Raw genomic sequence first — 27,213 nt, forward strand, 5'->3', positions numbered from 1 at the left:
CCGCCCGTCAGACCTGCGGGTAGCCGTACTCCTCCTCCTCCGCCCGTCAGACCTGCGGGTAGCCGTACTCCTCCTCCTCCGCCCGTCAGACCTGCGGGTAGCCGTACTCCTCCTCCTCCGCCCGTCAGACCTGCGGGTAGCCGCACTCCTCCTCCTCCTCCGCCCGTCAGACCTGCGGGTAGCCGCACTCCTCCTCCTCCTCCGCCCGTCAGACCTGCGGGTAGCCGTACTCCTCCTCCTCCGCCCGTCAGACCTGCGGGTAGCCGTACTCCTCCTCCTCCGCCCGTCAGACCTGCGGGTAGCCGTAACCCTCCTCCTCCGCCCGTCAGACCTGCGGGTAGCCGCACTCCTCCTCCTCCTCCGCCCGTCAGACCTGCGGGTAGTTTTCACAGTTTACATGGGATCCTGTTCACTTTCTGTTGCATCGAGCTCTGCTTGTGAGTTTTGCTGTCAGCTGCTGGTCATTATAACTGTTGAGTCTCACAGACTTGTCATCTGACTTCTGTAGTGGCCTTTGGTCTGCCAACATCTTCCTTTCATGGTTTCCTGCAGTTTCCCAGTGTTTTGTGATGGTGTAGGAAACTCTACTGACTGCCACTTCGGCTTCCTTGGCAACCTAGAGTTATAATTGTCTGCCTGTCTTCTTTGGTGAATTGCCTTTGTCTTGCCATTCTGATAGTAATATGCTCAGTCCTGAAGACCACAACTGTCCAAGCCCCGCCCTAGAGGGTGGAATGCCATCTGTACCAACACTGCTTATATAGAATCACAGGGTCTGGAAGTAATCTACAATCGTTCAGACACCTATAGGAATAGTTTGCATCCATAATTTGCTTTCTGTGCTGCAGAGCAGCGCTCCTTTATATGTTCCCTGAAAAAAGCCCTTCGGTTAAATCATGAATTAGGTCCTTTTTTTGTTTTGTTTTAGGTTAAAATTTCATCATACTTTTATGTTTCTAACTTCATTTTCAGCCTTTGAACCATTTAACGTTATTTGCTGGACTTTGAACTGTGTTAATGTCAGAAATAACTGTTAAAATTGAGGCGTTCTAAAACTTGACTGATGGTGTAGGGCAGTGGTGGCGAACCTATGGCATTTGTGCCAGAGGCGGCACACAGAGCCCTCCCTGCTGGCACACGTCACCGTTGGCTGCTCACCACAATAGTGAATACCAGCAGGGGCCGTGACTCCCCTGCCGGCATTCACTCAGCAGTGCTGCTATCAGCGCTGATCCCGACACACTCTGTGACATCAGTGTACAGCCGGGATCCTCCTTCCCCTCCCCTGACGTCTACTACGTGATTCCACAAGAGCAGGGGGAGGAGGCGTCGGCAGCACACAAGGAGGAGGGGGTAAGTATGTGTGTCTCGGGGGAAGGGGGGGGGGGGCACCAGTCTGGGATGTCACTATTACAAGGGTGACCACTGTGGGGTGTCACTATTACTACTGGGGGCCGCTGTGGTGTGTCACTATTACTACTGGGGGTCACTGTGATACTGGGGGCCGTTGTGGGTGTGGGGGGGTCACTGTGATACTGGGGGCCGCTGTGGGTGGGGGGTCACTGTGATACTGGGGGCCGCTGTGGGTGGGGGGTCACTGTGATAATAGGGGCCGCTGTGGGAGGGGTCACTAATACCGCTAGGGGGTGGTCACTATTATACTGGGGGCTGCTGTGTGATGTCACTATTTTCGCTGGGGCCCCTGGGGGGGTCACTATTATTGCTGGGGCCGCTGGGGGGGGTTCACAATTATCGCTGGGGCTGCTGGGGGGGTCACTATTATCGCTGGGGTATGTTTACATGTGAGGAAAATGGGCAGGGCTGTCTCAAAATAGACTGGGTGCAGATTTTGACTCCTTTTGGGATGCAGAAATGCTGCTGACTTTCCCACAGTAATCCCCGCTGCCGACGTTCTGCAGCATTTCCGCGTCCAAAAAGCAGCCAGAATCTGCACCCTGTCTATTGTGAAGCGGCCCGGTCCTTTTTAGAAGGCTGGGGGTAAAATCATACGTTGTGATAACCCCGTTGGCACTTTGCAGTACATAAGTGGGTTTTGGGTTGTAGTTTGGGCACTCGGTCTCTAAAAGGTTCGTAGGGGATTCAAAATGCCCAGATAGTCAGATGATCCTTTTGCCCATAGCCAGGGCATGAAGACAGAGGCAAGACGCAAAGATCACATACATGCCATCAGCTAGAAAAACCTGACGCCCAGCAAACACAATCTAGGCATTCTCTCTGGTGCCAGGAGTTCATCCGATGCTCTGCGCTGCCCCCTCCTGGACGTCATGGGATGGCAGGCGGGTACGTGTTGGTTCTATGACATGCTGTGCCCGATTATGTGCCGCCTCACTCAGGAACTCTTCACATTGTTTTCCAGATTTTCTGAAGAGACCACTGGAAATATATGTCCGAAAACTGCGCCTCCCAGTGCACGTCATCCGCATGGAGCAGCGCTCGGGGCTGATCAGGGCCAGGCTACGAGGGGCAGCCGCGTCCAAAGGACAGGTCATCACCTTCCTGGATGCGCATTGTGAATGCACGGTGGGGTGGCTGGAGCCCCTGCTGGCACGGATAAAGCATGACAGGTAAACGCCGTTCTGCTGCTGAATAGCCTTGTGCTTTACATGCTGCTGTATTTCGGGCTGTTCACTTCTTCTGGTCTCTTCATACTATTCATGTCAGTCAGCGGAGATGGTCTTATTGCCATCCAAAGCCTGGAGTTGTACTGGCGGCTACAGAGGGGTTTGTCCATGAGGTCCATGTCTGCTAGCTCCGCCGGATGCACTTACATGGCCTGGATACATAACAAGAAACGTTCTACTGTATCTTGGCTTATCCGGCTCACTGGCAGCTCAGATTAAATGCTGCCCGTAGACTTCTATGGAAAGAGGAGGATTGTGGTGCTGCACATAGACAGTGTTACAGCTAATAGTCTTCCGGCCTCTCAGCTACTGAATTCACATTTACACTGCTCAGTACAGTGATAGGAGATCCTGGCCCCCTGTGTTGCCCTTAGCACCTAGTCTCCGCCCCCAGCACAGGGAATTGGGGCTTACACCAGTCTATGTTGCTCCTGCATTAAATACCCAGCAAATACCACTTTACCAAGAAGAATGAGTGTTTAGGGAGAAAATCTACTGGAAATGTAGGAGAAGGTAGGAAGGTGAAGAATGCTGCTGTCAGTGGAGGCGGGAGAGAGGCTGCTGCCAGTGGAGGCGGGAGAGAGGCTGCTGCCAGTGGAGGCGGGAGAGAGGCTGCTGCCAGTGGAGGCGGGAGAGAGGCTGCTGCCAGTGGAGGCGGGAGAGAGGCTGCTGCCAGTGGAGGCGGGAGAGAGGCTGCTGCCAGTGGAGGCGGGAGAGGGATACTGCTGCTGTCTATGGTAAAGTGGGCGGAAAGAAGGGAGAAAGCTGGTGCCGGAGGGGAAGTGCTGAGCTGCCGCCATAAAGAGGCGATTGATGAGAAGTACTGAGCAAGGTGGTTGTAAAGGCTAGATACGGTTGTGGTTAATCGTCATGGTGATCACATCAGTCTACTTGTTACAATGTTACCTTTACCTGTGAGCAGTGAGGTGATGCAGACTGATGCGCTGCTACTAAAGTGCCGATTAGATGGGAAACCAATGGTGTAAGAAGATCGCAGCGCCTCACTACCTGGACCCCCGCACGCCGTATACTGCCAGTCTTGGCCAATGAAGTAAAAGAAAGTGATTCTTCTCAGTAATGTCTCTTAGACGGCAGTCGTCTAAAGAGCTCCAGGAGCGCTGATGGCACCGCTGAGGTCAACGGCGTTCATGCAGAGCGTGTACACGGGCAGATCACCGCTGACGTATTCAGCACCCACGCAGAGCGTGTACACAGGCAGATCACCGCTGAGGTCAACGGCATTCATGCGGAGTGTGTACACAGGCAGATCACCGCTGAGGTCGTCGGCGCTCGTGCAGAGCGTGTACACGAGTAGATCACTGCTGAGGTATTAAGCACCCGTGCAGAGCATGTACACAGGCAGATCACCGCTGAGGTCGTCGGCGCTCGTGCAGAGCGTGTACACGAGTAGATCACTGCTGAGGTATTAAGCACCCGTGCAGAGCATGTACACAGGCAGATCACCGCTGAGGTCGTCGGCGCTCGTGCAGAGCATACACACGGACAGATCATGGCTGCACTCATTCAGAGCGTCTTGACAGGGAGGTCCGCGCTGAGGTTGTCAGTGCTCGTGCTGAGTGTGTACATGAGCAGATCAGCACTAATGTTGTCGGGCTCGTGCAGAGCGTGTACACAGGCAGGTCACTGCTGGGGTCGTTGGCGCTCATGCGGAGCGTGTACGCAGTCAAATCACCGGTGAGGTCATCGGCGCTTTGGCAGAGCGTGTACGTGGGCAGATCACCGCCGAGGTCCTCGGCGCTCGGGCAGAGCATGTACACGGGCAGATCACGGCTGAGGTATTAAGCACCCGTGCAGAGCGTGTACACGGGCACATCACCGCTGAGGTCGTTGGCGCTCGTGCAGAGCGTGTACACGGGCACATCAGCGCTGAGGTCGTCGGCGCTCGTGCAGAGCATGCACACGGACAGATCACGGCTGTGCTCATTCAGAGCGTATTTACAGGAAGGTCAGCGCTGAGGATGTCAGCGCTCCTGCAGATCGTTTACACGGGCAGTTCAGTGCTGAGGCAGTCGGCGCTCGTGCAGAACGTGTACACGAGCAGATGAGCGCTTAGGTTGTCGGCGCCCGTGCAGAGCATGTACACGGGCAGATCACCACGGAGGTTGTCGGTGCTCATGTAAAGCGTGTACACGGGCAGATCACCCCTGCGCTCAGTCAAAAGGTGTTTACAAGAAGATCAGCGCTGAAGTTGTCTGCATCGGATCACAGGTATCTCGCTCAGCGCTTCACCCTCTGAGGTAACATGAAAGCTGTGCTGTGATTGGTTGTTATTAAAGATGAGCGAACGTGTTCTTAACGAGCACTTACGCACCCGGACACCGGCTTTCCCGAGGACTTCAGTGTTCGCGCGTAAAGATTCGGGGGGCGCCGGGGGGGGGGGGGGGAGAGGCGCGGCGGCGCGGGCGGCAGCAGCGAGCGGGGAACAGGGGGGGAGCCCTCTCTCTCTCCCTCTCCCCCCCCCCCCACTCCCCGCCGCACACCCCCCCCCCCCCCCCCCCGCGCTGCCACGGCGACGACAGAACTTTTTTCGCCCGAGCAAAGTTCGGTGTTCGGGCGAAAAGGGGCGGGGCCGAACACGTTCGCTCATCTCTAGTTGTTATATATTATACTGCTGAGGTAACATGAAAGCTGTGCTGTGATTGGTTGTTATATATTATACTGCTGAGGTAACATGAAAGCTGTGCTGTGATTGGTTGTTATATATTATACTGAGGTAACATGAAAGCTGCACTGTGATTGGTTGTTATATATTATACTGCTGAGGTAACATGAAAGCTGTGCTGTGATTGGTTGTTATATATTATACTGCTGAGGTAACATGAAAGCTGCGCTGTGATTGGTTGTTATATATTACACTGCTGAGGTAACATGAAAGCTGTGCTGCGATTGGTTGTTATATATTATACTGAGGTAACATGAAAGCTGTGCTGTGATTGGTTGTTATATATTATACTGCTGAGGTAACATGAAAGCTGCGCTGTGATTGGTTGTTATATATTATACTGCTGAGGTAACATGAAAGCTGTGCTGTGATTGGTTGTTATATATTATACTGAGGTAACATGAAAGCTGCGCTGTGATTGGTTGTTATATATTATACTGAGGTAACATGAAAGCTGCGCTGTGATTGGTTGTTATATATTATACTGAGGTAACATGAAAGCTGTGCTGTGATTGGTTGTTATATATTATACTGCTGAGGTGACATGAAAGCTGCGCTGTGATTGGTTGTTATATATTACACTGCTGAGGTAACATGAAAGCTGTGCTGCGATTGGTTGTTATATATTATACTGAGGTAACATGAAAGCTGTGCTGTGATTGGTTGTTATATATTATACTGCTGAGGTAACATGAAAGCTGCGCTGTGATTGGTTGTTATATATTATACTGCTGAGGTAACATGAAAGCTGTGCTGTGATTGGTTGTTATATATTATACTGAGGTAACATGAAAGCTGCGCTGTGATTGGTTGTTATATATTATACTGAGGTAACATGAAAGCTGCGCTGTGATTGGTTGTTATATATTATACTGAGGTAACATGAAAGCTGTGCTGTGATTGGTTGTTATATATTATACTGAGGTAACATGAAAGCTGTGCTGTGATTGGTTGTTATATATTATACTGAGGTAACATGAAAGCTGCGCTGTGATTGGTTGTTATATATTATACTGCTGAGGTAACATGAAAGCTGCGCTGTGATTGGTTGTTATATATTATACTGCTGAGGTAACATGAAAGCTGTGCTGTGATTGGTTGTTATATATTATACTGAGGTAACATGAAAGCTGCACTATGATTGGTTGTTATATATTATACTGCTGACGTTACATGAAAGCTGCGCTGTGATTGGTTATATATTATACTGAGGTAACATGAAAGCTGTGATTGGTTGTTATATATTATACTGAGGTAACGTGAAAGCTGTGCTGTGATTGGTTATATATTATACTGAGGTAACATGAAAGCTGTGCTGTGATTGGTTATATATTATACTGAGGTAACATGAAAGCTGCGCTGTGATTGGTTATATATTATACTGAGGTAACATGAAAGCTGCGCTGTGATTGGGGGTTATATATTATACTGAGGTAACATGAAAGCTGTGCTGTGATTGGTTGTTATATATTATACTGGTGAGGTAACATGACAGCTGTGCTGTGATTGGTTATTATATATTATACTGAGGTAACATGAAAGCTGTCCTGTGATTGGTTGTTATATATTATACTGAGGTAACATGAAAGCTGCGCTGTGATTGGTTGCTATATATTATACTGCTGAGGTAACATGAAAGCTGTGCTGTGATTGGTTGTTATATATTATACTGAGGTAACATGAAAGCTGTGCTGTGATTGGTTATATATTATACTGCTGAGGTAACATGAAAGCTGCGCTGTGATTGGTTGTTATATATTATACTGAGGTAACATGAAAGCTGTGCTGTGATTGGTTGTTATATATTATACTGAGGTAACATGAAAGCTGTGCTGTGATTGGTTGTTATATATTATACTGAGGTAACATGAAAGCTGTGCTGTGATTGGTTATATATTATACTGGGGTAACATGAAAGCTGCGCTGTGATTGGTTGTTATATCTTATACTGAGGTAACATGAAAGCTGCGCTGTGATTGGTTGTTATATCTTATACTGAGGTAACATGAAAGCTGCGCTGTGATTGGTTGTTATATATTATACTGAGGTAACATGAAAGCTGCGCTGTGATTGGTTGTTATATATTATACTGCTGAGGTAACATGAAAGCTGCGCTGTGATTGGTTGTTATATATTATACTGAGGTAACATGAAAGCTGCGCTGTGATTGGTTGTTATATATTATACTGCTGAGGTAACATGAAAGCTGTGCTGTGATTGGTTGTTATATATTATACTGAGGTAACATGAAAGCTGTGCTGTGATTGGTTGCTATTCCTTATACTGCTGAGGTAACATGAAAGCTGCGCTGTGATTGGTTGTTATATATTATTCTGCTGAGGTAACATGAAAGCTGTGCTGTGATTGGTTGTTATATATTATACTGAGGTAACATGAAAGCTGCGCTGTGATTGGTTGTTATATATTATACTGAGGTAACATGAAAGCTGTGCTGTGATTGGTTGTTATATATTATACTGAGGTAACATGAAAGCTGTGCTGTGATTGGTTGTTATATATTATACTGAGGTAACATGAAAGCTGTGCTGTGATTGGTTATATATTATACTGCTGATGTAACATGAAAGCTGCGCTGTGATTGGTTGTTATATATTATACTGAGGTAACATGAAAGCTGTGCTGTGATTGGTTGTTATATATTATACTGAGGTAACATGAAAGCTGTGCTGTGATTGGTTGTTATATATTATACTGAGGTAACATGAAAGCTGTGCTGTGATTGGTTATATATTATGCTGGGGTAACATGAAAGCTGCGCTGTGATTGGTTGTTATATCTTATACTGAGGTAACATGAAAGCTGCGCTGTGATTGGTTGTTATATCTTATACTGAGGTAACATGAAAGCTGCGCTGTGATTGGTTGTTATATATTATACTGAGGTAACATGAAAGCTGCGCTGTGATTGGTTGTTATATATTATACTGCTGAGGTAACATGAAAGCTGCGCTGTGATTGGTTGTTATATATTATACTGAGGTAACATGAAAGCTGCGCTGTGATTGGTTGTTATATATTATACTGCTGAGGTAACATGAAAGCTGTGCTGTGATTGGTTGTTATATATTATACTGAGGTAACATGAAAGCTGTGCTGTGATTGGTTGCTATTCCTTATACTGCTCAGGTAACATGAAAGCTGCGCTGTGATTGGTTGTTATATATTATACTGCTGAGGTAACATGAAAGCTGCGCTGTGATTGGTTGTTATATATTATACTGAGGTAACATGAAAGCTGTGCTGTGATTGGTTGTTATATATTATACTGAGGTAACATGAAAGCTGTGCTGTGATTGGTTGTTATATATTATACTGAGGTAACATGAAAGCTGTGCTGTGATTGGTTGTTATATATTATACTGCTGAGGTATCATGAAAGCTGCGCTGTGATTGGTTTATTATATATTATACTGCTGAGGTAACATGAAAGCTGTGCTGTGATTGGTTGCTATATATTAAACTGCTGAGGTAACATGAAAGCTGTGCTGTGATTGGTTGTTATATATTATACTGAGGTAACATGAAAGCTGTGCTGTGATTGGTTATATATTATACTGGGGTAACATGAAAGCTGCGCTGTGATTGGTTGTTATATCTTATACTGAGGTAACATGAAAGCTGCGCTGTGATTGGTTTTTATATATTATACTGCTGAGGTAACATGAAAGCTGCGCTGTGATTGGTTGTTATATATTATTCTGCTGAGGTAACATGAAAGCTGCGCTGTGATTGGTTGTTATATATTATTCTGCTGAGGTAACATCAAAGCTGCGCTGTGATTGGTTGTTATATATTATTCTGCTGAGGTAACATCAAAGCTGCGCTGTTACTGGTTGTTATATATTATACTGCTGAGGTAACATGAAAGCTGTGCTGTGATTGGTTGTTATATATTATACTGCTGAGGGAACATGAAAGCTGTGCTGTGATTGGTTGTTATATATTATACTGAGGTAACATGAAAGCTGTGCTGTGATTGGTTGTTATATATTATACTGAGGTAACATGAAAGCTGTGCTGTGATTGGTTGTTATATATTATACTGAGGTAACATGAAAGCTGTGCTGTGATTGGTTGTTATATATTATACTGCTGAGGTATCATGAAAGCTGCGCTGTGATTGGTTTATTATATATTATACTGCTGAGGTAACATGAAAGCTGTGCTGTGATTGGTTGCTATATATTAAACTGCTGAGGTAACATGAAAGCTGTGCTGTGATTGGTTGTTATATATTATACTGAGGTAACATGAAAGCTGTGCTGTGATTGGTTATATATTATACTGGGGTAACATGAAAGCTGCGCTGTGATTGGTTGTTATATCTTATACTGAGGTAACATGAAAGCTGCGCTGTGATTGGTTTTTATATATTATACTGCTGAGGTAACATGAAAGCTGCGCTGTGATTGGTTGTTATATATTATTCTGCTGAGGTAACATGAAAGCTGCGCTGTGATTGGTTGTTATATATTATTCTGCTGAGGTAACATCAAAGCTGCGCTGTGATTGGTTGTTATATATTATTCTGCTGAGGTAACATCAAAGCTGCGCTGTTACTGGTTGTTATATATTATACTGCTGAGGTAACATGAAAGCTGTGCTGTGATTGGTTGTTATATATTATACTGCTGAGGGAACATGAAAGCTGTGCTGTGATTGGTTGATATATATTATACTGCTGAGGTAACATGAAAGCTGTGCTGTGATTGGTTGATATATATTATATTGCTGAGGTAACATGAAAGCTGTGCTGTGATTGGTTGATACATATTGTACTGCTGAGGTAACATGAAAGCTGTGCTGTGATTGGTTGATACATATTGTACTGCTGAGGTAACATGAAAGCTGTGCTGTGATTGGTTGATATATATTATACTGCTGAGGTAACATGAAAGCTGTGCTGTGATTGGTTGTTATATATTATACTGCTGAGGTAACATGAAAGCTGTGCTGTGATTGGTTGCTATATATTATACTGCTGAGGTAACATGAAAGCTGTGCTGTGATTGGTTATATATTATACTGAGGTAACATGAAAGCTGTGCTGTGATTGGTTGTTATATATTATACCGCTGAGGTAACATGCAAGCTGCGCTGTGATTGGTTGTTATATATTATACTGAGGTAACATGAAAGAATGAGAGGAAGAGGTAATAGGGGTCAATTCAATGGTGGTCATCATTTTTTAGAGACACCCATATCCCAGTATATGTTGAGGACAAGACTAGGGGCGCCCAACCAGGCCCAATAGCAGAGCCCCATACTGGAATGGATGTGAACCCCGAAACTACAAAAAACGGAGGGAATGATGACAACAAAAAAGAATTGGACATTAAAAGGGGACTCTCGTTCGTACCCACTAATAAGTACAAATCATTTGACTGGGTTAAAGACGTATCTCTCTTCCTTCGTAAAGTAAGATGGAGAAAATATTTTACCATCAAAGGTCAGAAGAGGTGTGAAGAACTTGGCATCAGTCCCCAAGATCTGGAAACACTCGACCTCTTGGAGGAGCTTTCTCAGGAAAGCGAGAGGATTCCAGGCCAGGGACCATTCACACAACTCAGACCTAAGAGCACCAGTATGCCTCCGTCTGGGGACTGTCCGTACATAGAAATTTTTGAGTCACTAGTGATGGAGGAACTGGAAAAACTCGCTGATACATGAAATTTTCAAACCCAGAACTTATCTAAAGATGAGAAAAAAGCACTAGTATCACTGGAGAGGGACCCCAACATCATCATAAAACCATCCGATAAGGGTGGAAAGTTGGTGATCCTAGGACGCAATGAGTATAAGGAAATGTGCCTCAAGCTATTAAAAGACACCACAAACTATGGCATATTACCCTCTGACCCCACAGATACCTTCCTCTCTGAGTTGAGATCCCTAACACTAAAGGCACGGGAGGAAAAAAATTTTGAAAAAACGGAATGTGAATTTATCTGCCCAACTGTACCCCAGACGGCGACTTTCTACGCACTCCCCAAAATCCACAAGGGCCTTACCCCACTAAAGGGGAGGCCCATTGTTTCGGGGATAGACTCTCTGACACAGGGAGCAAGTCAGTATATCGATGTCATCTTAAGACCATTCGTAGAGAGTTTACCATCTTATATACGTGATACCACAGATCTCCTCAAACGTCTGGAGGGCATCACGATTGCAAGTGGTACATTTCTAGCCAGTATGGACGTAGAGGCGCTTTATACCAACATCTCCCATAAAGATGGAATTGAAGCGAGTCGTTTCTACCTGGACCAGAGGGGAACTCATATGAGACCTCACAATACCTTTGTTCTCGAATTGCTCAAATTCATTCTTGAACATAACTTTTCCTGTTTGACGGGCGCTATTACCATCAGCGGCGGGGGACCGCGATGGGAAGTCCCTGTGCCCCAACCCATGCATGTCTATTTCTCGGATGGTGGGAGGATAAACACGTCTTCCAGGAACAAAACCTGAAATGGATCAACCTAGTCGAGCTATGGGTGAGGTTCATAGACGACATTTTTATACTCTGGTCCGGAACTGTCTCAGAATTCAAAGAATTTGTGGAGTCTCTTAACAAGAACAACCTTGGCTTATTTCTCACGTCAGAAATTCAGCAGGAACAAATTACATTCCTGGATTTGAACATCTCCAAGACCCCGATGGGGACTTTAGAGACTACAATTCACCAAAAACCAACGGCAACAAACAGTCTCCTGCACTGGGAAAGTTACCACCCAGGTCCTTTAAAAAAAGGTATCCCTAAGGGACAATTTATAAGGGCGAGGAGGAACTGTTCCGAGGAAGGTGAATTTGAAACACAAGCTGAAGACATGACTAAAAGATTCAAGGATAGGGGATACCCTGATGACATTCTCCAGGAAGCACTTGTAGAGACCAAAAAAAGAGACAGGAAGAGCCTACTGGATGTCAAACCAAAACCAGTCACCAAGAACATTGTGAGATTGATTGGTACGTATGACGACCAATCAAGAAATGTGAACAGAATTTTACAAAAATATTGGAACATCCTATTAAAGGACAAGGACCTTGTGGAATGCCTGGGAGACAAGCCCTCTATTACTTATCGAAGAGGAAGAAACCTTCGAGACCATCTCATACATAGTCATCTGGCCCCTGAAGTACCCAGAGAGACTTGGTTGACCTCGAAAAAGATCAAGGGCACATACCCCTGCTCTGACTGCAAGGCGTGCAGATTCATAAAAAAGGGACCAACATAAGCCTGGCGAACACATGAGAGACCATCCCGACAATGACCTAAGCCTTCTCAAGTTCCAAGGAGTTGAATTGATCAGGTACAATGGAAGAAGGGGAGACATAGATAAGAAACTCCTACAGAAGGAATGCATGTGGATTCATAGACTCAAGACCTGTTCACCCACAGGCTTGAATGAACAGTTATCATACACTTCCTTCATTTGAAATTTCATCCCAGGCACCAATCCCCCTTCACTTTCCTAAAACTCCCCCCCCCCCCCCAAGTCTTTGATTAAACATCTGAGAAATGTATGCGTTTTTTGCTTCATACTTTAACTAACTGTAATCATCCCTCTAAAAACATATAAAATAATCCCTCCTAATTCTCCCCAGAAGAGAGCTATAAACTTTATCTGAACATATGAACCCCCTGCCTTCATATAGACTCCTGAAATCCTTTACAGGGCTCTAGTAGGGAGGAGGGAGCTGTCCAGTGCTGAACCTCCCCTCTGCACACTGATGCCCGACATCCCGACAGCAGGGAGCTGTCCAGTGCTGAACCTCCCCTCTGCACACTGATGCCAGACATCCCGACAGCAGGGAGCTGTCCAGTGCTGAACCTCCCCTCTGCGCACTGATGCCCGACATCCCGACAGCAGGGAGCTGTCCAGTGCTGAACCTCCCCTCTGCACACTGATGCCCGACATCCCGACAGCAGGGAGCTGTCCAGTGCTGAACCTCCCCTCTGCACACTGATGCCCGACATCCCGACAGCAGGGAGCTGTCTAGTGCTGAACCTCCCCTCTGCACACTGATGCCCGACATCCCGACAGCAGGGAGCTGTCCGATACTGAAGCACCTGTGATAATGTGTGTTATCCAGCCTGTATCGTGAGAAACCAAGGGGGATTGTCCAAATCATAGCCAACGTCTGGGATTGGATGGGATAAGAGAGGGAAGGAGGAGCTCCACACATATAAGCGCTGCACTTGTCAGACGCGCGGTACTCCCTACAGGGATGCCGCCAGATATCACGGCTGCTCCCTCTGTTACCTACTAATGCATCCTGATGAAACAGTGCAAACACCAAAGAGCACTGTAGAAACGCGTCGATGACGTGGCTTTAGTGAGTCAGTAACTTTCCAGATAGTTAGTTCAGGTGTTAGAGCTAGGCGGCTGCCCGATACCTTCTGTCGGGCAGCTACATCGGTGCCGACTCAGCTTCTCCCTACTCACAGCGCTGCTGTGTACAAGTACAGGGTTTTGTCACCCAGAGTCCGGCATCCTCAGTAGTATTTAAAGTGATCTGTACTACAGGAACAGCACTCTTTAGCACTGCAGACTTTCAGGCACTTTTAACCCTTTAAGTGCTGGTTTGGTGCAAGAGTTAGCAACTACTCCCTGAATTGTGCATTAATACTCAGGGTAGTAGTTTTGAACTGGTGCCATATATTTCTTGAGTGGAAGGGCTCTCTATATACTAGTTAACCCTCTCCTCTCCTCTTTTTGATCTACCTATTTCAGCTGATTATAATTTGGAGTTGCTTGAATGAAGAGCATATATAACTAGGAGAGAAAAAACAGTTCATTCTCTGTATTTATCACTGGTTCTTCCTATCCACTCTTTCTTGGCACTATTTAACCCTTTGCTAACTGGACCTTCTGAACCTTAATTGGGCCTTATATTACACATCTATACTGGTATTTAAAGTGGAGGCTCTCCATTACCCCACTCTTATTAATATCAGTTTTTGGCTCTCTCAGCTGGTCCCTTCTTTGACACTTAACCCTCTCCTCTCCTTGAGTGGTGAATAACCACCATTTACTACATCTGAATAAAGGGTTATATAGGGAGTATTTAAACACTGTGTTCATAATCTAATCCTCCTCTTTATATATCTCCGGAGGAGGGTCTCAACTCAAGTATATAATTAAGCACAGTGTTGTGTCTGAGCAATATACATAACACCTTGTTCTCTATCTGGAACTTCTGTCTGATTTTGGGGACCCCATAATGTATTTATTCATCAGCAGGAGGTGGTTTAAACCTCACTCACTTCAATGACTAATGCCACATCAATAAAGGAAGATTGTCATCTCATGTGCTTCATAAATTTGCACATGACAACTGAGACACCTAATAATTACTAGTGGAAGTCATTGCTGAGGGACCTACTTAGGTTCAGAGGAGTGAAGGGTTTTTCTTAATACCTCAACCTAAGATATATGTTGTGTTCTGTCCAGTTTGATTTTAATTATTATTAATAAAATTAGTTTTTTAATTAATTCTTCTTCAGTAATTACCCTTATATTTATTTTTGAAGAATTTCTGCCTCAGTGACTTATATATTATACTGAGATAACATGAAAGCTGCGCTGTGATTGGTTGTTATATATTATACTGAGATAACATGAAAGCTGTGCTGTGATTGGTTGTTATATATTATACTGAGGTAACATGAAAGTTGTGCTGTGATTGGTTGTTATATATTATACTGAGGTAACATGTAAGCTGCGCTGTGATTGGTTGTTATATATTATACTGCTGAGGTAACATGAAAGCTGCACTATGATTGGTTGTTATATATTATACTGAGGTAACATGAAAGCTGTGCTGTGATTGGTTGTTATATATTATACTGAGGTAATATGAAAGCTGTGCTGTGATTGGTTGTTATATAATATACTGCTGAGGTAACATGAAAGCTGTGCTGTGATTGGTTGTTATATATTATACTGAGGTAACATGAAAGCTGCACTGTGATTGGTTGTTATATATTATACTGCTGAGGTAACATGAAAGCTGCACTATGATTGGTTGTTATATATTATACTGAGGTAACATGAAAGCTGTGCTGTGATTGGTTGTTATATATTATACTGAGGTAATATGAAAGCTGTGCTGTGATTGGTTGTTATATAATATACTGCTGAGGTAACATGAAAGCTGTGCTGTGATTGGTTGTTATATATTATACTGAGGTAACATGAAAGCTGCACTGTGATTGGTTGTTATATATTATACTGCTGAGGTAACATGAAAGCTGTGCTGTGATTGGTTGTTATATATTATACTGCTGAGGTAACATGAAAGCTGCGCTGTGATTGGTTGCTATTCCTTATACTGCTGAGGTAACATGAAAGCTGTGCTGTGATTGGTTGTTATATATTATACTGCTGAGGTAACATGAAAGCTGTGCTGTGATTGGTTGTTATATATTATACTGCTGAGGTAACATGAAAGCTGTGCTGTGATTGGTTGTTATATATTATACTGCTGAGGTAACATGAAAGCTGTGCTGTGATTGGTTGTTATATATTATACTGAGTAACATGAAAAATGTGCTGTGATTGATTGTTATATATCATACTGCTGAGGTAACATGAAAGCTGTACTGTGATTGGTTGTTGCGGTACTGGAGGGGGTTCAAAGAAGGGCAACTAAACTAATACATGGAATGACGAGACTGGAATACCCAGAGAGGCTATCAAAATTGGGATTATTTACTCTAGAAAAAAGACAGCTAAGAGGTGATCAAATAACCATGTATAAGTACATGAGGGGACAATACAAGGATCTCTCCCGTGATCTGTTTACACCAAGGACCATGACGGTAACAAGAGGACACCCGCTACGATTAGAGGAAAGTAGGTTTCATCACCAACATAGAAGGGGGTTCTTTACTGTAAGAGCAGTGAGACTATGGAACTCTCTACCGGAGGAAGTGGTGATGGCAAAATCCACAGAGGCGTTTAAAAGGGGACTTGATGTCTTTCTGGAGGGGAAGGATATTACAGGATATAAATATTAGGTGAAGTGTCAATCCGGGTATATAGGAAGGTGGGAACTATTAGGGGGTTGATCCAGGGAACAGTCTGATTGCCATTAGGGAGTCGGGAAGGAATTTTTTCCCCGAATGGGCTAATTGGTTTCTGGCCTTGGGGTTTTTTGCCTTCCTCTGGATCAACACAGGAGGATAGACAGGCTGGACTAGATGGACAATGTCTTCATTCAGCCTTACATACTATGTTACTATGTTACTATGTTATATATTATACTGCTGAGGTAACATGAAAGCTGTGCTGTGATTGGTTGTTATATATTATACTGAGGTAACATGAAAGCTGCGCTGTGATTGGTTGTTATATATTATACTGAGGTAACATGTAAGCTGTGCTGTGATTGGTTGTTATATATTATACTGAGGTAACATGAAAGCTGCGCTGTGATTGGTTGTTATATATTATACTGAGGTAACATGAAAGCTGTGCTGTGATTGGTTGTTATATATTATACTGAGGTAACATGAAAGCTGTGCTGTGATTGGTTGTTATATACAGGGTGGAGCGCGGTAATTTGCTAATGAAATAAAAAAATAATGACCTTGTAAAAACTTTATTTTATATTTTATTTACATTGAACAGTAGTGGAATTTACAAATTATTTGGTTTTAAATATTGTATCTGGCAGATGTTGACCTTCGCTCTCCACACACTGCTGCATACGTTTTCTGAAGTTCTCATGCACTCTTTCAAGCATGTCGACGGGTATTCTGGCAATCTCAGCGTCAATATTGTTCCTTAGGTCTTCCAGGGTGTTGCTTTTTTGAGTTGCAGGTTGTGGCAGCGCTGTTGGTCGAAGAGAGGGGAGAGTGGGCGCTGCTTATAGTGGCTGACGGGAAGTTTGTCTGCAGCTTTTCAGTTGCCATCATGCAGTGGACACGTAAGGAACGTTCATTTTGTGTTGAAGCGTATTTTTCAAATAACCACTCGATCATTGCAATGCAACGTGCTTTTCGTTTGCGATTGGCTGTTCCCCCACGCGGACGTGTTCCTGGACGGCAATCAGTTGTAAATTGGGTAAATGCATTCAGAACAGCAGGGAATGTGTCATCTGTACGAAGAGGACCTGCGAGAAGTGTTACAACACCACAAAACATCCAACGAGTTAGAGCAGCAGCAATCTCCGAAACGCTCTGCTCGGAAGCAAGCACTTGCTCTTGGCAATGCAAGACGTTGTCTCCACCGGATTCTTCATAGTGAACTGAATTTTCACCCGTATACAATGTGCGTGGTCCAACAATTGTCAGCACGGGATTATGTTACACGACGAACATCTTGTGAAGACATGCTTGCAACCATACCTCGTGACGCAATTGTGTTCTTTTCTGATGAGGCACAGTTTCACCTCAGTGGGTGTGTAAACAAACCAAACATGCGGTACTGGAGCGATACAAACCCCAGAGAAGTTCACCAGAGACCTCTGCATTCGGACCGCGTCACTGTGTGCTGCGCCTTATCACCAGTAGGCATCATTGGCCCTTACTTTTTTCAGGCAACTGTGAATTCCGAACGTTACTTAACTATGCTGCAGGATTTTTTCCAGCCAGCACTCGAGGCAATGCAATTAGAGGATACATGGTTTCAACAAGATGGTGCCACTGCACACACAGCGAGAGTTACCAGGAATGTTTGAGGCAAACGTTTCCTGAACGGCTTATCTCTGAGGGGTGATCTTAACTGGCCGGCGGCACGCTCACCAGACTTAGCCCCATGCGATTTTTTCCTTTGGGGTTACCTGAAGTCTAAGGTGTATTGCAACCGTCCCAACACCCTGGAAGACCTAAGGAACAATATTGACGCTGAGATTGCCAGAATACCAGTCGACATGCTTGAAAGAGTGCATGAGAACTTCAGAAAACGTGTGCAGCAGTGTGTGGAGAGCGAAGGGCAACATCTGCCAGATACAATATTTAAAACCAAATAATTTGTAAATTCCACTACTGTTCAATGTAAATAAAATATAAAATAAAGTTTTTACAAGGTCATTATTTTTTTATTTCACTCCCAAATTAGCAAATTACCGCGCTCCACCCTGTATTATACTGAGTAACATGAAAGCTGTGCTGTGATTGGTTGTTATATATTATACTGCTGAGGTAACATGAAAGCTGTGCTGTGATTGGTTGTTATATATTATACTGCTGAGGTAACATGAAAGCTGCGCTGTGATTGGTTGTTATATATTATACTGCTGAGGTAACATGAAAGCTGCGCTTTGATTGGTTGTTATATATTATACTGAGGTAACATGAAAGCTGCGCTGTGATTGGTTGTTATATATTATACTGAGGTAACATGAAAGCTGCGCTGTGATTGGTTGTTATATATTATACTGAGGTAACATGAAAGCTGCACTGTGATTGGTTGTTGTATATTATACTGCTGAGGTAACATGAAAGCTGCGCTGTGATTGGTTGTTATATATTATACCGCTGAGGTAACATGAAAGCTGTGCTGTGATTGGTGGTTATATATTATACTGCTGAGGTAACATGAAAGCTGTGCTGTGATTGGCTGTTATATATTATACTGCTGAGGTAACATGAAAGCTGTGCTGTGATTGGTTGTTATATATTATACTGAGGTAACATGAAAGCTGCGCTGTGATTGGTTGTTATATATTATACTGAGGTAACATGAAAGCTGTGCTGTGATTGGTTGTTATATATTATACTGCTGAGGTAACATGAAAGCTGCGCTGTGATTGGTTGTTATATATTATACTTAGGTAACATGAAAGCTGCACTGTGATTGGTTGTTATATATTATACTGAGGTAACAAGAAAGCTGCGCTGTGATTGGTTGTTAGATATTATACTGAGGTAACATGAAAGCTGCGCTGTGATTGGTTGTTATATATTATACTGAGGTAACATGAAAGCTGCGCTGTGATTGGTTGTTATATATTATACTGAGGTAACATGTAAGCTGTGCTGTGATTGGTTGTTATATATTATACTGAGGTAACATGAAAGCTGCGCTGTGATTGGTTGTTATATATTATACTGCTGAGGTAACATGAAAGCTGCGCTGTGATTGGTTGTTATATATTATACTGAGGTAACATGAAAGCTGTGCTGTGATTGGTTGTTATATATTATACTGAGGTAACATGAAAGCTGCGCTGTGATTGGTTGTTATATATTATAGTGCTAAGGTAACATGAAAGCTGTGCAGTGATTTGTTGTTATATATTATACTGAGGTAACATGAAAGCTGCGCTGTGATTGGTTGTTATATATTATAGTGCTAAGGTAACATGAAAGCTGTGCTGTGATTGGTTGTTATATATTATACTGCTGAGGTAACATGAAAGCTGCGCTGTGATTGGTTGTTATATATTATACTGAGGTAACATGAAAGCTGTGCTGTGATTGGTTGTTATATATTATAGTGCTAAGGTAACATGAAAGCTGCGCTGTGATTGGTTGTTATATATTATACTGCTGAGGTAACATGAAAGCTGTGCAGTGATTTGTTGTTATTAGAGATGAGCGAACGTACTCGTAATGAGTACTTACGCACCCGAGTACCGCCATTTTCGAGTACTTCAGTACTCGCGCGTAAAGATTCGGGGGGCGCCGGGGAGAGGAGCGGCGGTGCGGGGGGTAGCAGCTGGGAACAGGGGGGAGCCCTCTCTCTCTCCCTCTCCCCCCCACTCCCTGCTGCAACGCCCCGCGCCGCCACGGCGCCCCCCGAATTTTTTCGCCCGAGTACGGAAGTACTCGAAAATCGCGGTATTCGGGCGAAAAAGGGGCGGGGCCGAGCACGTTCGCTCATCTCTAGTTGTTATATATTATACTGAGGTAACATGAAAGCTGTGCTGTGATTGGTTGTTATATATTATACTGAGGTAACATGAAAGCTGTGCTGTGATTGGTTGTTATATATCATACTACTGAGGTAACATGAAAGCTGTGCTGTGATTGGTTGTTATATATCATACTACTGAGGTAACATGAAAGCTGTGCTGTGATTGGTTGTTATATATTATACTGAGGTAACATGAAAGCTGTGCTGTGATTGGTTGTTATATATTATACTGAGGTAACATGAAAGCTGTGCTGTGATTGGTTGTTATATATTATACTGAAGTAACATGAAAGCTGCGCTGTGATTGGTTGTTATATAATACAGCTGAGGTAACATGAAAGCTGTGCTGTGATTGGTTATATATTATACTGCTGAGGTAACATGAAAGCTGCGCTGTGATTGGTTGTTATATATTATACTGAGGTAACATGAAAGCTGCACTGTGATTGGTTGTTATATATTATACCGGTGAGGTAACATGAAAGCTGCACTATGATTGGTTGTTATATATTATACTGCTGATGTAACATGAAAGCTGTGCTGTGATTGGTTGTTATATATTATACTGAGGTAACATGAAAGCTGTGCTGTGATTGGTTGTTATATATTATACTGAGGTAACATGAAAGCTGTGCTGTGATTGGTTGTTATATATTATACAGAGGTAACATGAAAGCTGTGCTGTGATTGGTTGTTATATATTATACTGAGGTAACATGAAAGCTGTGCTGTGATTGGTTGTTATATATTATACTGAGGTAACATGAAAGCTGTGCTGTGATTGGTTGTTATATATTATACTGCTGAGGTAACATGAAAGCTGTGTTGTGATTGGTTGTTATATATTATACTGAGGTAACATGAAAGCTGCGCTGTGATTGGTTGTTATATATTATACTGAGGTAACATGAAAGCTGTGCTGTGATTGGTTATATATTATACTGCTGAGGTAACATGAAAGCTGTGCTGTGATTGGTTATATATTATACTGCTGAGGTAACATGAAAGCTGCGCTGTGATTGGTCGTTATATATTATACTGCTGAGGTAGCATGAAAGCTGTGCTGTGATTGGTTATATATTATACTGCTGAGGTAACATGAAAGCTGTGCTGTGATTGGTTATATATTATACTGCTGAGGTAACATGAAAGCTGTGCTGTGATTGGTTATATATTATACTGCTGAGGTAACATGAAAGCTGCGCTGTGATTGGTTGTTATATATTATACTGAGGTAGCATGAAAGCAGTGCTGTGATCGGTTGTTATATATTATACTGCTGAGGTAACATGAAAGCTGCGCTGTGATTGGCTGTTATATATTATACTGCTGAGGTAACATGAAAGCTGTGCTGTGATTGGTTGTTATATATTATACTGAGGTAACATGAAAGCTGTGCTGTGATTGGTTGTTATATATTATACTGAGGTAACATGTAAGCTGTGCTGTGATTGGTTGTTATATATTATACTGAGGTAACATGAAAGCTGTGCTGTGATTGGTTGTTATATATTATACTGCTGAGGTAACATGAAAGCTGTGTTGTGATTGGTTGTTATATATTATACTGAGGTAACATGAAAGCTGCGCTGTGATTGGTTGTTATATATTATACTGCTGAGGTAACATGAAAGCTGTGCTGTGATTGGTTGTTATATATTATACTGCTGAGGTAACATGAAAGCTGTGCAGTGATTTGTTGTTATTAGAGATGAGCGAACGTACTCGTAATGGCTACTTACGCACCCGAGTACTGCCATTTTCGAGTACTTCAGTACTCGCGCGTAAAGATTCGGGGGGTCGGGGAGAGGCGCGGCGGCGCGGGGAGTAGCAGCGGGGAACAGGGGGGAGCCCTCTCTCTCTCCCTCTCCCCCCCACTCCCCGCTGCAACCCCCTGCGCCGCCACGGTGCCCCCCGAATTTTTTCGCCCAAGTACGGAAGTACTCGAAAATCGCGGTATTCGGGCGAAAAAGGGGCGGGGCCGAGCACGTTCGCTCATCTCTAGTTATATATTATTGTGAGGTAACATGAAAGCTGTGCTGTGATTGGTTGTTATATATTATACTGAGGTAACATGAAAGCTGTGCTGTGATTGGTTGTTATATATTATACTGAGGTAACATGAAAGCTGTGCTGTGATTGGTTGTTATATATTATACTGAGGTAACATGAAAGCTGTGCTGTGATTGGTTGTTATATATTATACTGAGGTAACATGAAAGCTGCGCTATGATTGGTTGTTATATATTATACTGAGGTAACATGAAAGCTGCGCTGTGATTGGTTGTTATATAATACAGCTGAGGTAACATGAAAGCTGTGCTGTGATTGGTTATATATTATACTGCTGAGGTAACATGAAAGCTGTGCTGTGATTGGTTGTTATATATTATGCTGAGGTAACATGAAAGCTGCGCTGTGATTGATTGTTATATATTATACTGAGGTAACATGAAAGCTGTGCTGTGATTGGTTGTTATATATTATACTGCTGAGGTAACATGAAAGCTGCGCTGTGATTGCTTGTTATATATTATACTGAGGTAACATGAAAGCTGTGCTGTGATTGGTTGTTATATATTATTATACTGAGGTAACATGAAAGCTGTGCTGTGATTGGTTGTTATATATTATACTGAGGTAACATGAAAGCTGTGCTCTGATTGGTTGTTATATATTATACTGAGGTAACATGAAAGCTGTGCTGTGATTGGTTGTTATATATTATACTGAGGTAACATGAAAGCTGCGCTGTGATTGGTTGTTATATATTATTCTGCTGAGGTAACATGAAAGCGGTGTTGTGATTGGTTGTTATATATTATACTGAGGTAACATGAAAGCTGCACTGTGATGGGTTGTTTTATATTATACTGAGGTAACATGAAAGCTGCGCTGTGATTGGTTGTTATATATTATACTGCTGAGGTAACATGAAAGCTGTGCAGTGATTTGTTGTTATTAGAGATGAGCGAACGTACTCGTAATGAGTACTTACGCACCCGAGTACCGCCATTTTCGAGTACTTCAGTACTCGCGCGTAAAGATTCGGGGGGCGCCGGGGGCCGGGGAGAGGCGCGGCGGTGCGGGGGGTAGCAGCGGGGAACAGGGGGGAGCCCTCTCTCTCTCCCTCTCCCCCCCACTCCCCGCTGCAACCCCCCGCGCCGCCACGGCGCCCCCCGAATTTTTTCGCCCGAGTACGGAAGTATTCGAAAATCGCGGTATTCGGGCGAAAAAGGGGCGGGGCCGAGCACGTTCGCTCATCTCTAGTTGTTATATATTATACTGAGGTAACATGAAAGCTGTGCTGTGATTGGTTGTTATATATTATACTGAGGTAACATGAAAGCTGCGCTGTGATTGGTTGTTATATATTATACTGAGGTAACATGAAAGCTGCGCTGTGATTGGTTGTTATATAATACAGCTGAGGTAACATGAAAGCTGTGCTGTGATTGGTTATATATTATACTGCTGAGGTAACATGAAAGCTGTGCTGTGATTGGTTATATATTATACTGCTGAGGTAACATGAAAGCTGCGCTGTGATTGGTCGTTATATATTATACTGCTGAGGTAGCATGAAAGCTGTGCTGTGATTGGTTGTTATATATTATACTGCTGAGGTAACATGAAAGCTGCGCTGTGATTGGTTGTTATATATTATACTGAGGTAACATGAAAGCTGCGCTGTGATTGGTTGTTATATATTATACTGAGGTAACATGAAAGCTGCACTGTGATTGGTTGTTATATATTATACTGCTGAGGTAACATGAAAGCTGCGCTGTGATTGGTTGTTATAAATTATACTGCTGAGGTAACATGAAAGCTGCGCTGTGATTGGTTGTTATAAATTATACTGCTGAGGTAACATGAAAGCTGCACTATGATTGGTTGTTATATATTATACTGAGGTAACATGAAAGCTGCGCTGTGATTGGTTGTTATATATTATACTGCTGAGGTAATATAAAAATGCTGTGCTGTGATTGGTTGTTATATATTATACCGCTGAGGTAACATGAAAGCTGCGCTGTGATTGGTTGTTATATATTATACCGCTGAGGTAACATGAAAGCTGCGCTGTGATTGGTTGTTATATATTATACTGCTGAGGCAACATGAAAGCTGTGCTGTGATTGGTTGTTATATATTATACTGCTGAGGTAACATGAAAGCTGTGCTGTGATTGGTTGTTATATATTATACTGCTGAGGTAACATGAAAGCTGTGCTGTGATTGGTTGTTATATATTATACTGAGGTAACATGAAAGCTGCGCTGTGATTGGTTGTTATATATTATACTGCTGAGGTAATATAAAAAAGCTGTGCTGTGATTGGTTGTTATATATTATACCGCTGAGGTAACATGAAAGCTGCGCTGTGATTGGTTGTTATATATTATACCGCTGAGGTAACATGAAAGCTGCGCTGTGATTGGTTGTTATATATTATACTGCTGAGGTAACATGAAAGCTGTGCTGTGATTGGTTATATATTATACTGCTGAGGTAGCATGAAAGCTGTGCTGTGATTGGTCGTTATATATTATACTGCTGAGGTAACATGAAAGCTGCGCTGTGATTGGCTGTTATATATTATACTGCTGAGGTAACATGAAAGCTGTGCTGTGATTGGTTGTTATATATTATGCTGAGGTAACATGAAAGCTGCGCTGTGATTGATTGTTATATATTATACTGAGGTAACATGAAAGCTGTGCTGTGATTGGTTGTTATATATTATACTGCTGAGGTAACATGAAAGCTGCGCTGTGATTGCTTGTTATATATTATACTGAGGTAACATGAAAGCTGTGCTGTGATTGGTTGTTATATATTATTATACTGAGGTAACATGAAAGCTGTGCTGTGATTGGTTGTTATAAATTATACTGAGGTAACATGAAAGCTGTGCTCTGATTGGTTGTTATATATTATACTGAGGTAACATGAAAGCTGTGCTGTGATTGGTTGTTATATATTATACTGAGGTAACATGAAAGCTGCGCTGTGATTGGTTGTTATATATTATTCTGCTGAGGTAACATGAAAGCTGTGTTGTGATTGGTTGTTATATATTATACTGAGGTAACATGAAAGCTGCACTGTGATGGGTTGTTTTATATTATACTGAGGTAACATGAAAGCTGCGCTGTGATTGGTTGTTATATATTATACTGCTGAGGTAACATGAAAGCTGTGCAGTGATTTGTTGTTATTAGAGATGAGCGAACGTACTCGTAATGAGTACTTACGCACCCGAGTACCGCCATTTTCGAGTACTTCAGTACTCGCGCGTAAAGATTCGGGGGGCGCCGGGGGCCGGGGGGAGGCGCGGTGGTGCGGGGGGTAGCAGCGGGGAACAGGGGGGAGCCCTCTCTCTCTCCCTCTCCCCCCCACTCCCCGCTGCAACCCCCCGCGCCGCCACGGCGCCCCCCGAATTTTTTCGCCCGAGTACGGAAGTATTCGAAAATCGCGGTATTCGGGCGAAAAAGGGGCGGGGCCGAGCACGTTCGCTCATCTCTAGTTGTTATATATTATACTGAGGTAACATGAAAGCTGTGCTGTGATTGGTTGTTATATATTATACTGAGGTAACATGAAAGCTGTGCTGTGATTGGTTATATATTATACTGCTGAGGTAGCATGAAAGCTGTGCTGTGATTGGTCGTTATATATTATACTGCTGAGGTAACATGAAAGCTGCGCTGTGATTGGCTGTTATATATTATACTGCTGAGGTAACATGAAAGCTGTGCTGTGATTGGTTGTTATATATTATGCTGAGGTAACATGAAAGCTGCGCTGTGATTGATTGTTATATATTATACTGAGGTAACATGAAAGCTGTGCTGTGATTGGTTGTTATATATTTTACTGCTGAGGTAACATGAAAGCTGTGCTGTGATTGGTTATATATTATACTGCTGAGGTAGCATGAAAGCTGTGCTGTGATTGGTCGTTATATATTATACTGCTGAGGTAACATGAAAGCTGCGCTGTGATTGGCTGTTATATATTATACTGCTGAGGTAACATGAAAGCTGTGCTGTGATTGGTTGTTATATATTATGCTGAGGTAACATGAAAGCTGCGCTGTGATTGATTGTTATATATTATACTGAGGTAACATGAAAGCTGTGCTGTGATTGGTTGTTATATATTATACTGCTGAGGTAACATGAAAGCTGCGCTGTGATTGCTTGTTATATATTATACTGAGGTAACATGAAAGCTGTGCTGTGATTGGTTGTTATATATTATTATACTGAGGTAACATGAAAGCTGTGCTGTGATTGGTTGTTATATATTATACTGAGGTAACATGAAAGCTGTGCTCTGATTGGTTGTTATATATTATACTGAGGTAACATGAAAGCTGTGCTGTGATTGGTTGTTATATATTATACTGAGGTAACATGAAAGCTGCGCTGTGATTGGTTGTTATATATTATTCTGCTGAGGTAACATGAAAGCGGTGTTGTGATTGGTTGTTATATATTATACTGAGGTAACATGAAAGCTGCACTGTGATGGGTTGTTTTATATTATACTGAGGTAACATGAAAGCTGCGCTGTGATTGGTTGTTATATATTATACTGCTGAGGTAACATGAAAGCTGTGCAGTGATTTGTTGTTATTAGAGATGAGCGAACGTACTCGTAATGAGTACTTACGCACCCGAGTACCGCCATTTTCGAGTACTTCAGTACTCGCGCGTAAAGATTCGGGGGGCGCCGGGGGCCGGGGAGAGGCGCGGCGGTGCGGGGGGTAGCAGCGGGGAACAGGGGGGAGCCCTCTCTCTCTCCCTCTCCCCCCCACTCCCCGCTGCAACCCCCCGCGCCGCCACGGCGCCCCCCGAATTTTTTCGCCCGAGTACGGAAGTATTCGAAAATCGCGGTATTCGGGCGAAAAAGGGGCGGGGCCGAGCACGTTCGCTCATCTCTAGTTGTTATATATTATACTGAGGTAACATGAAAGCTGTGCTGTGATT

The 27,213-nt window shown here is 43.3% G+C and overlaps 1 protein-coding gene across 2 annotated transcripts in view; it reads left to right on the forward strand.

Moving 5' to 3' along the window:
• GALNT1 (polypeptide N-acetylgalactosaminyltransferase 1) overlaps nt 1-27,213 on the forward strand; it is a 123,786-nt gene that overhangs the window by 52,127 nt on the left and 44,446 nt on the right. For both annotated transcript variants that reach the window (XM_066579091.1, XM_066579092.1), the window contains exon 5: nt 2,378-2,585. In XM_066579091.1, coding sequence (XP_066435188.1) covers nt 2,378-2,585 — 208 coding nt within the window. The remainder of the gene's footprint in view (nt 1-2,377; nt 2,586-27,213) is intronic.

This window comes from Eleutherodactylus coqui, chromosome 9 (assembly GCF_035609145.1).
Source record: "Eleutherodactylus coqui strain aEleCoq1 chromosome 9, aEleCoq1.hap1, whole genome shotgun sequence".
In the NCBI taxonomy this organism is placed as follows: domain Eukaryota; kingdom Metazoa; phylum Chordata; class Amphibia; order Anura; family Eleutherodactylidae; genus Eleutherodactylus; species Eleutherodactylus coqui.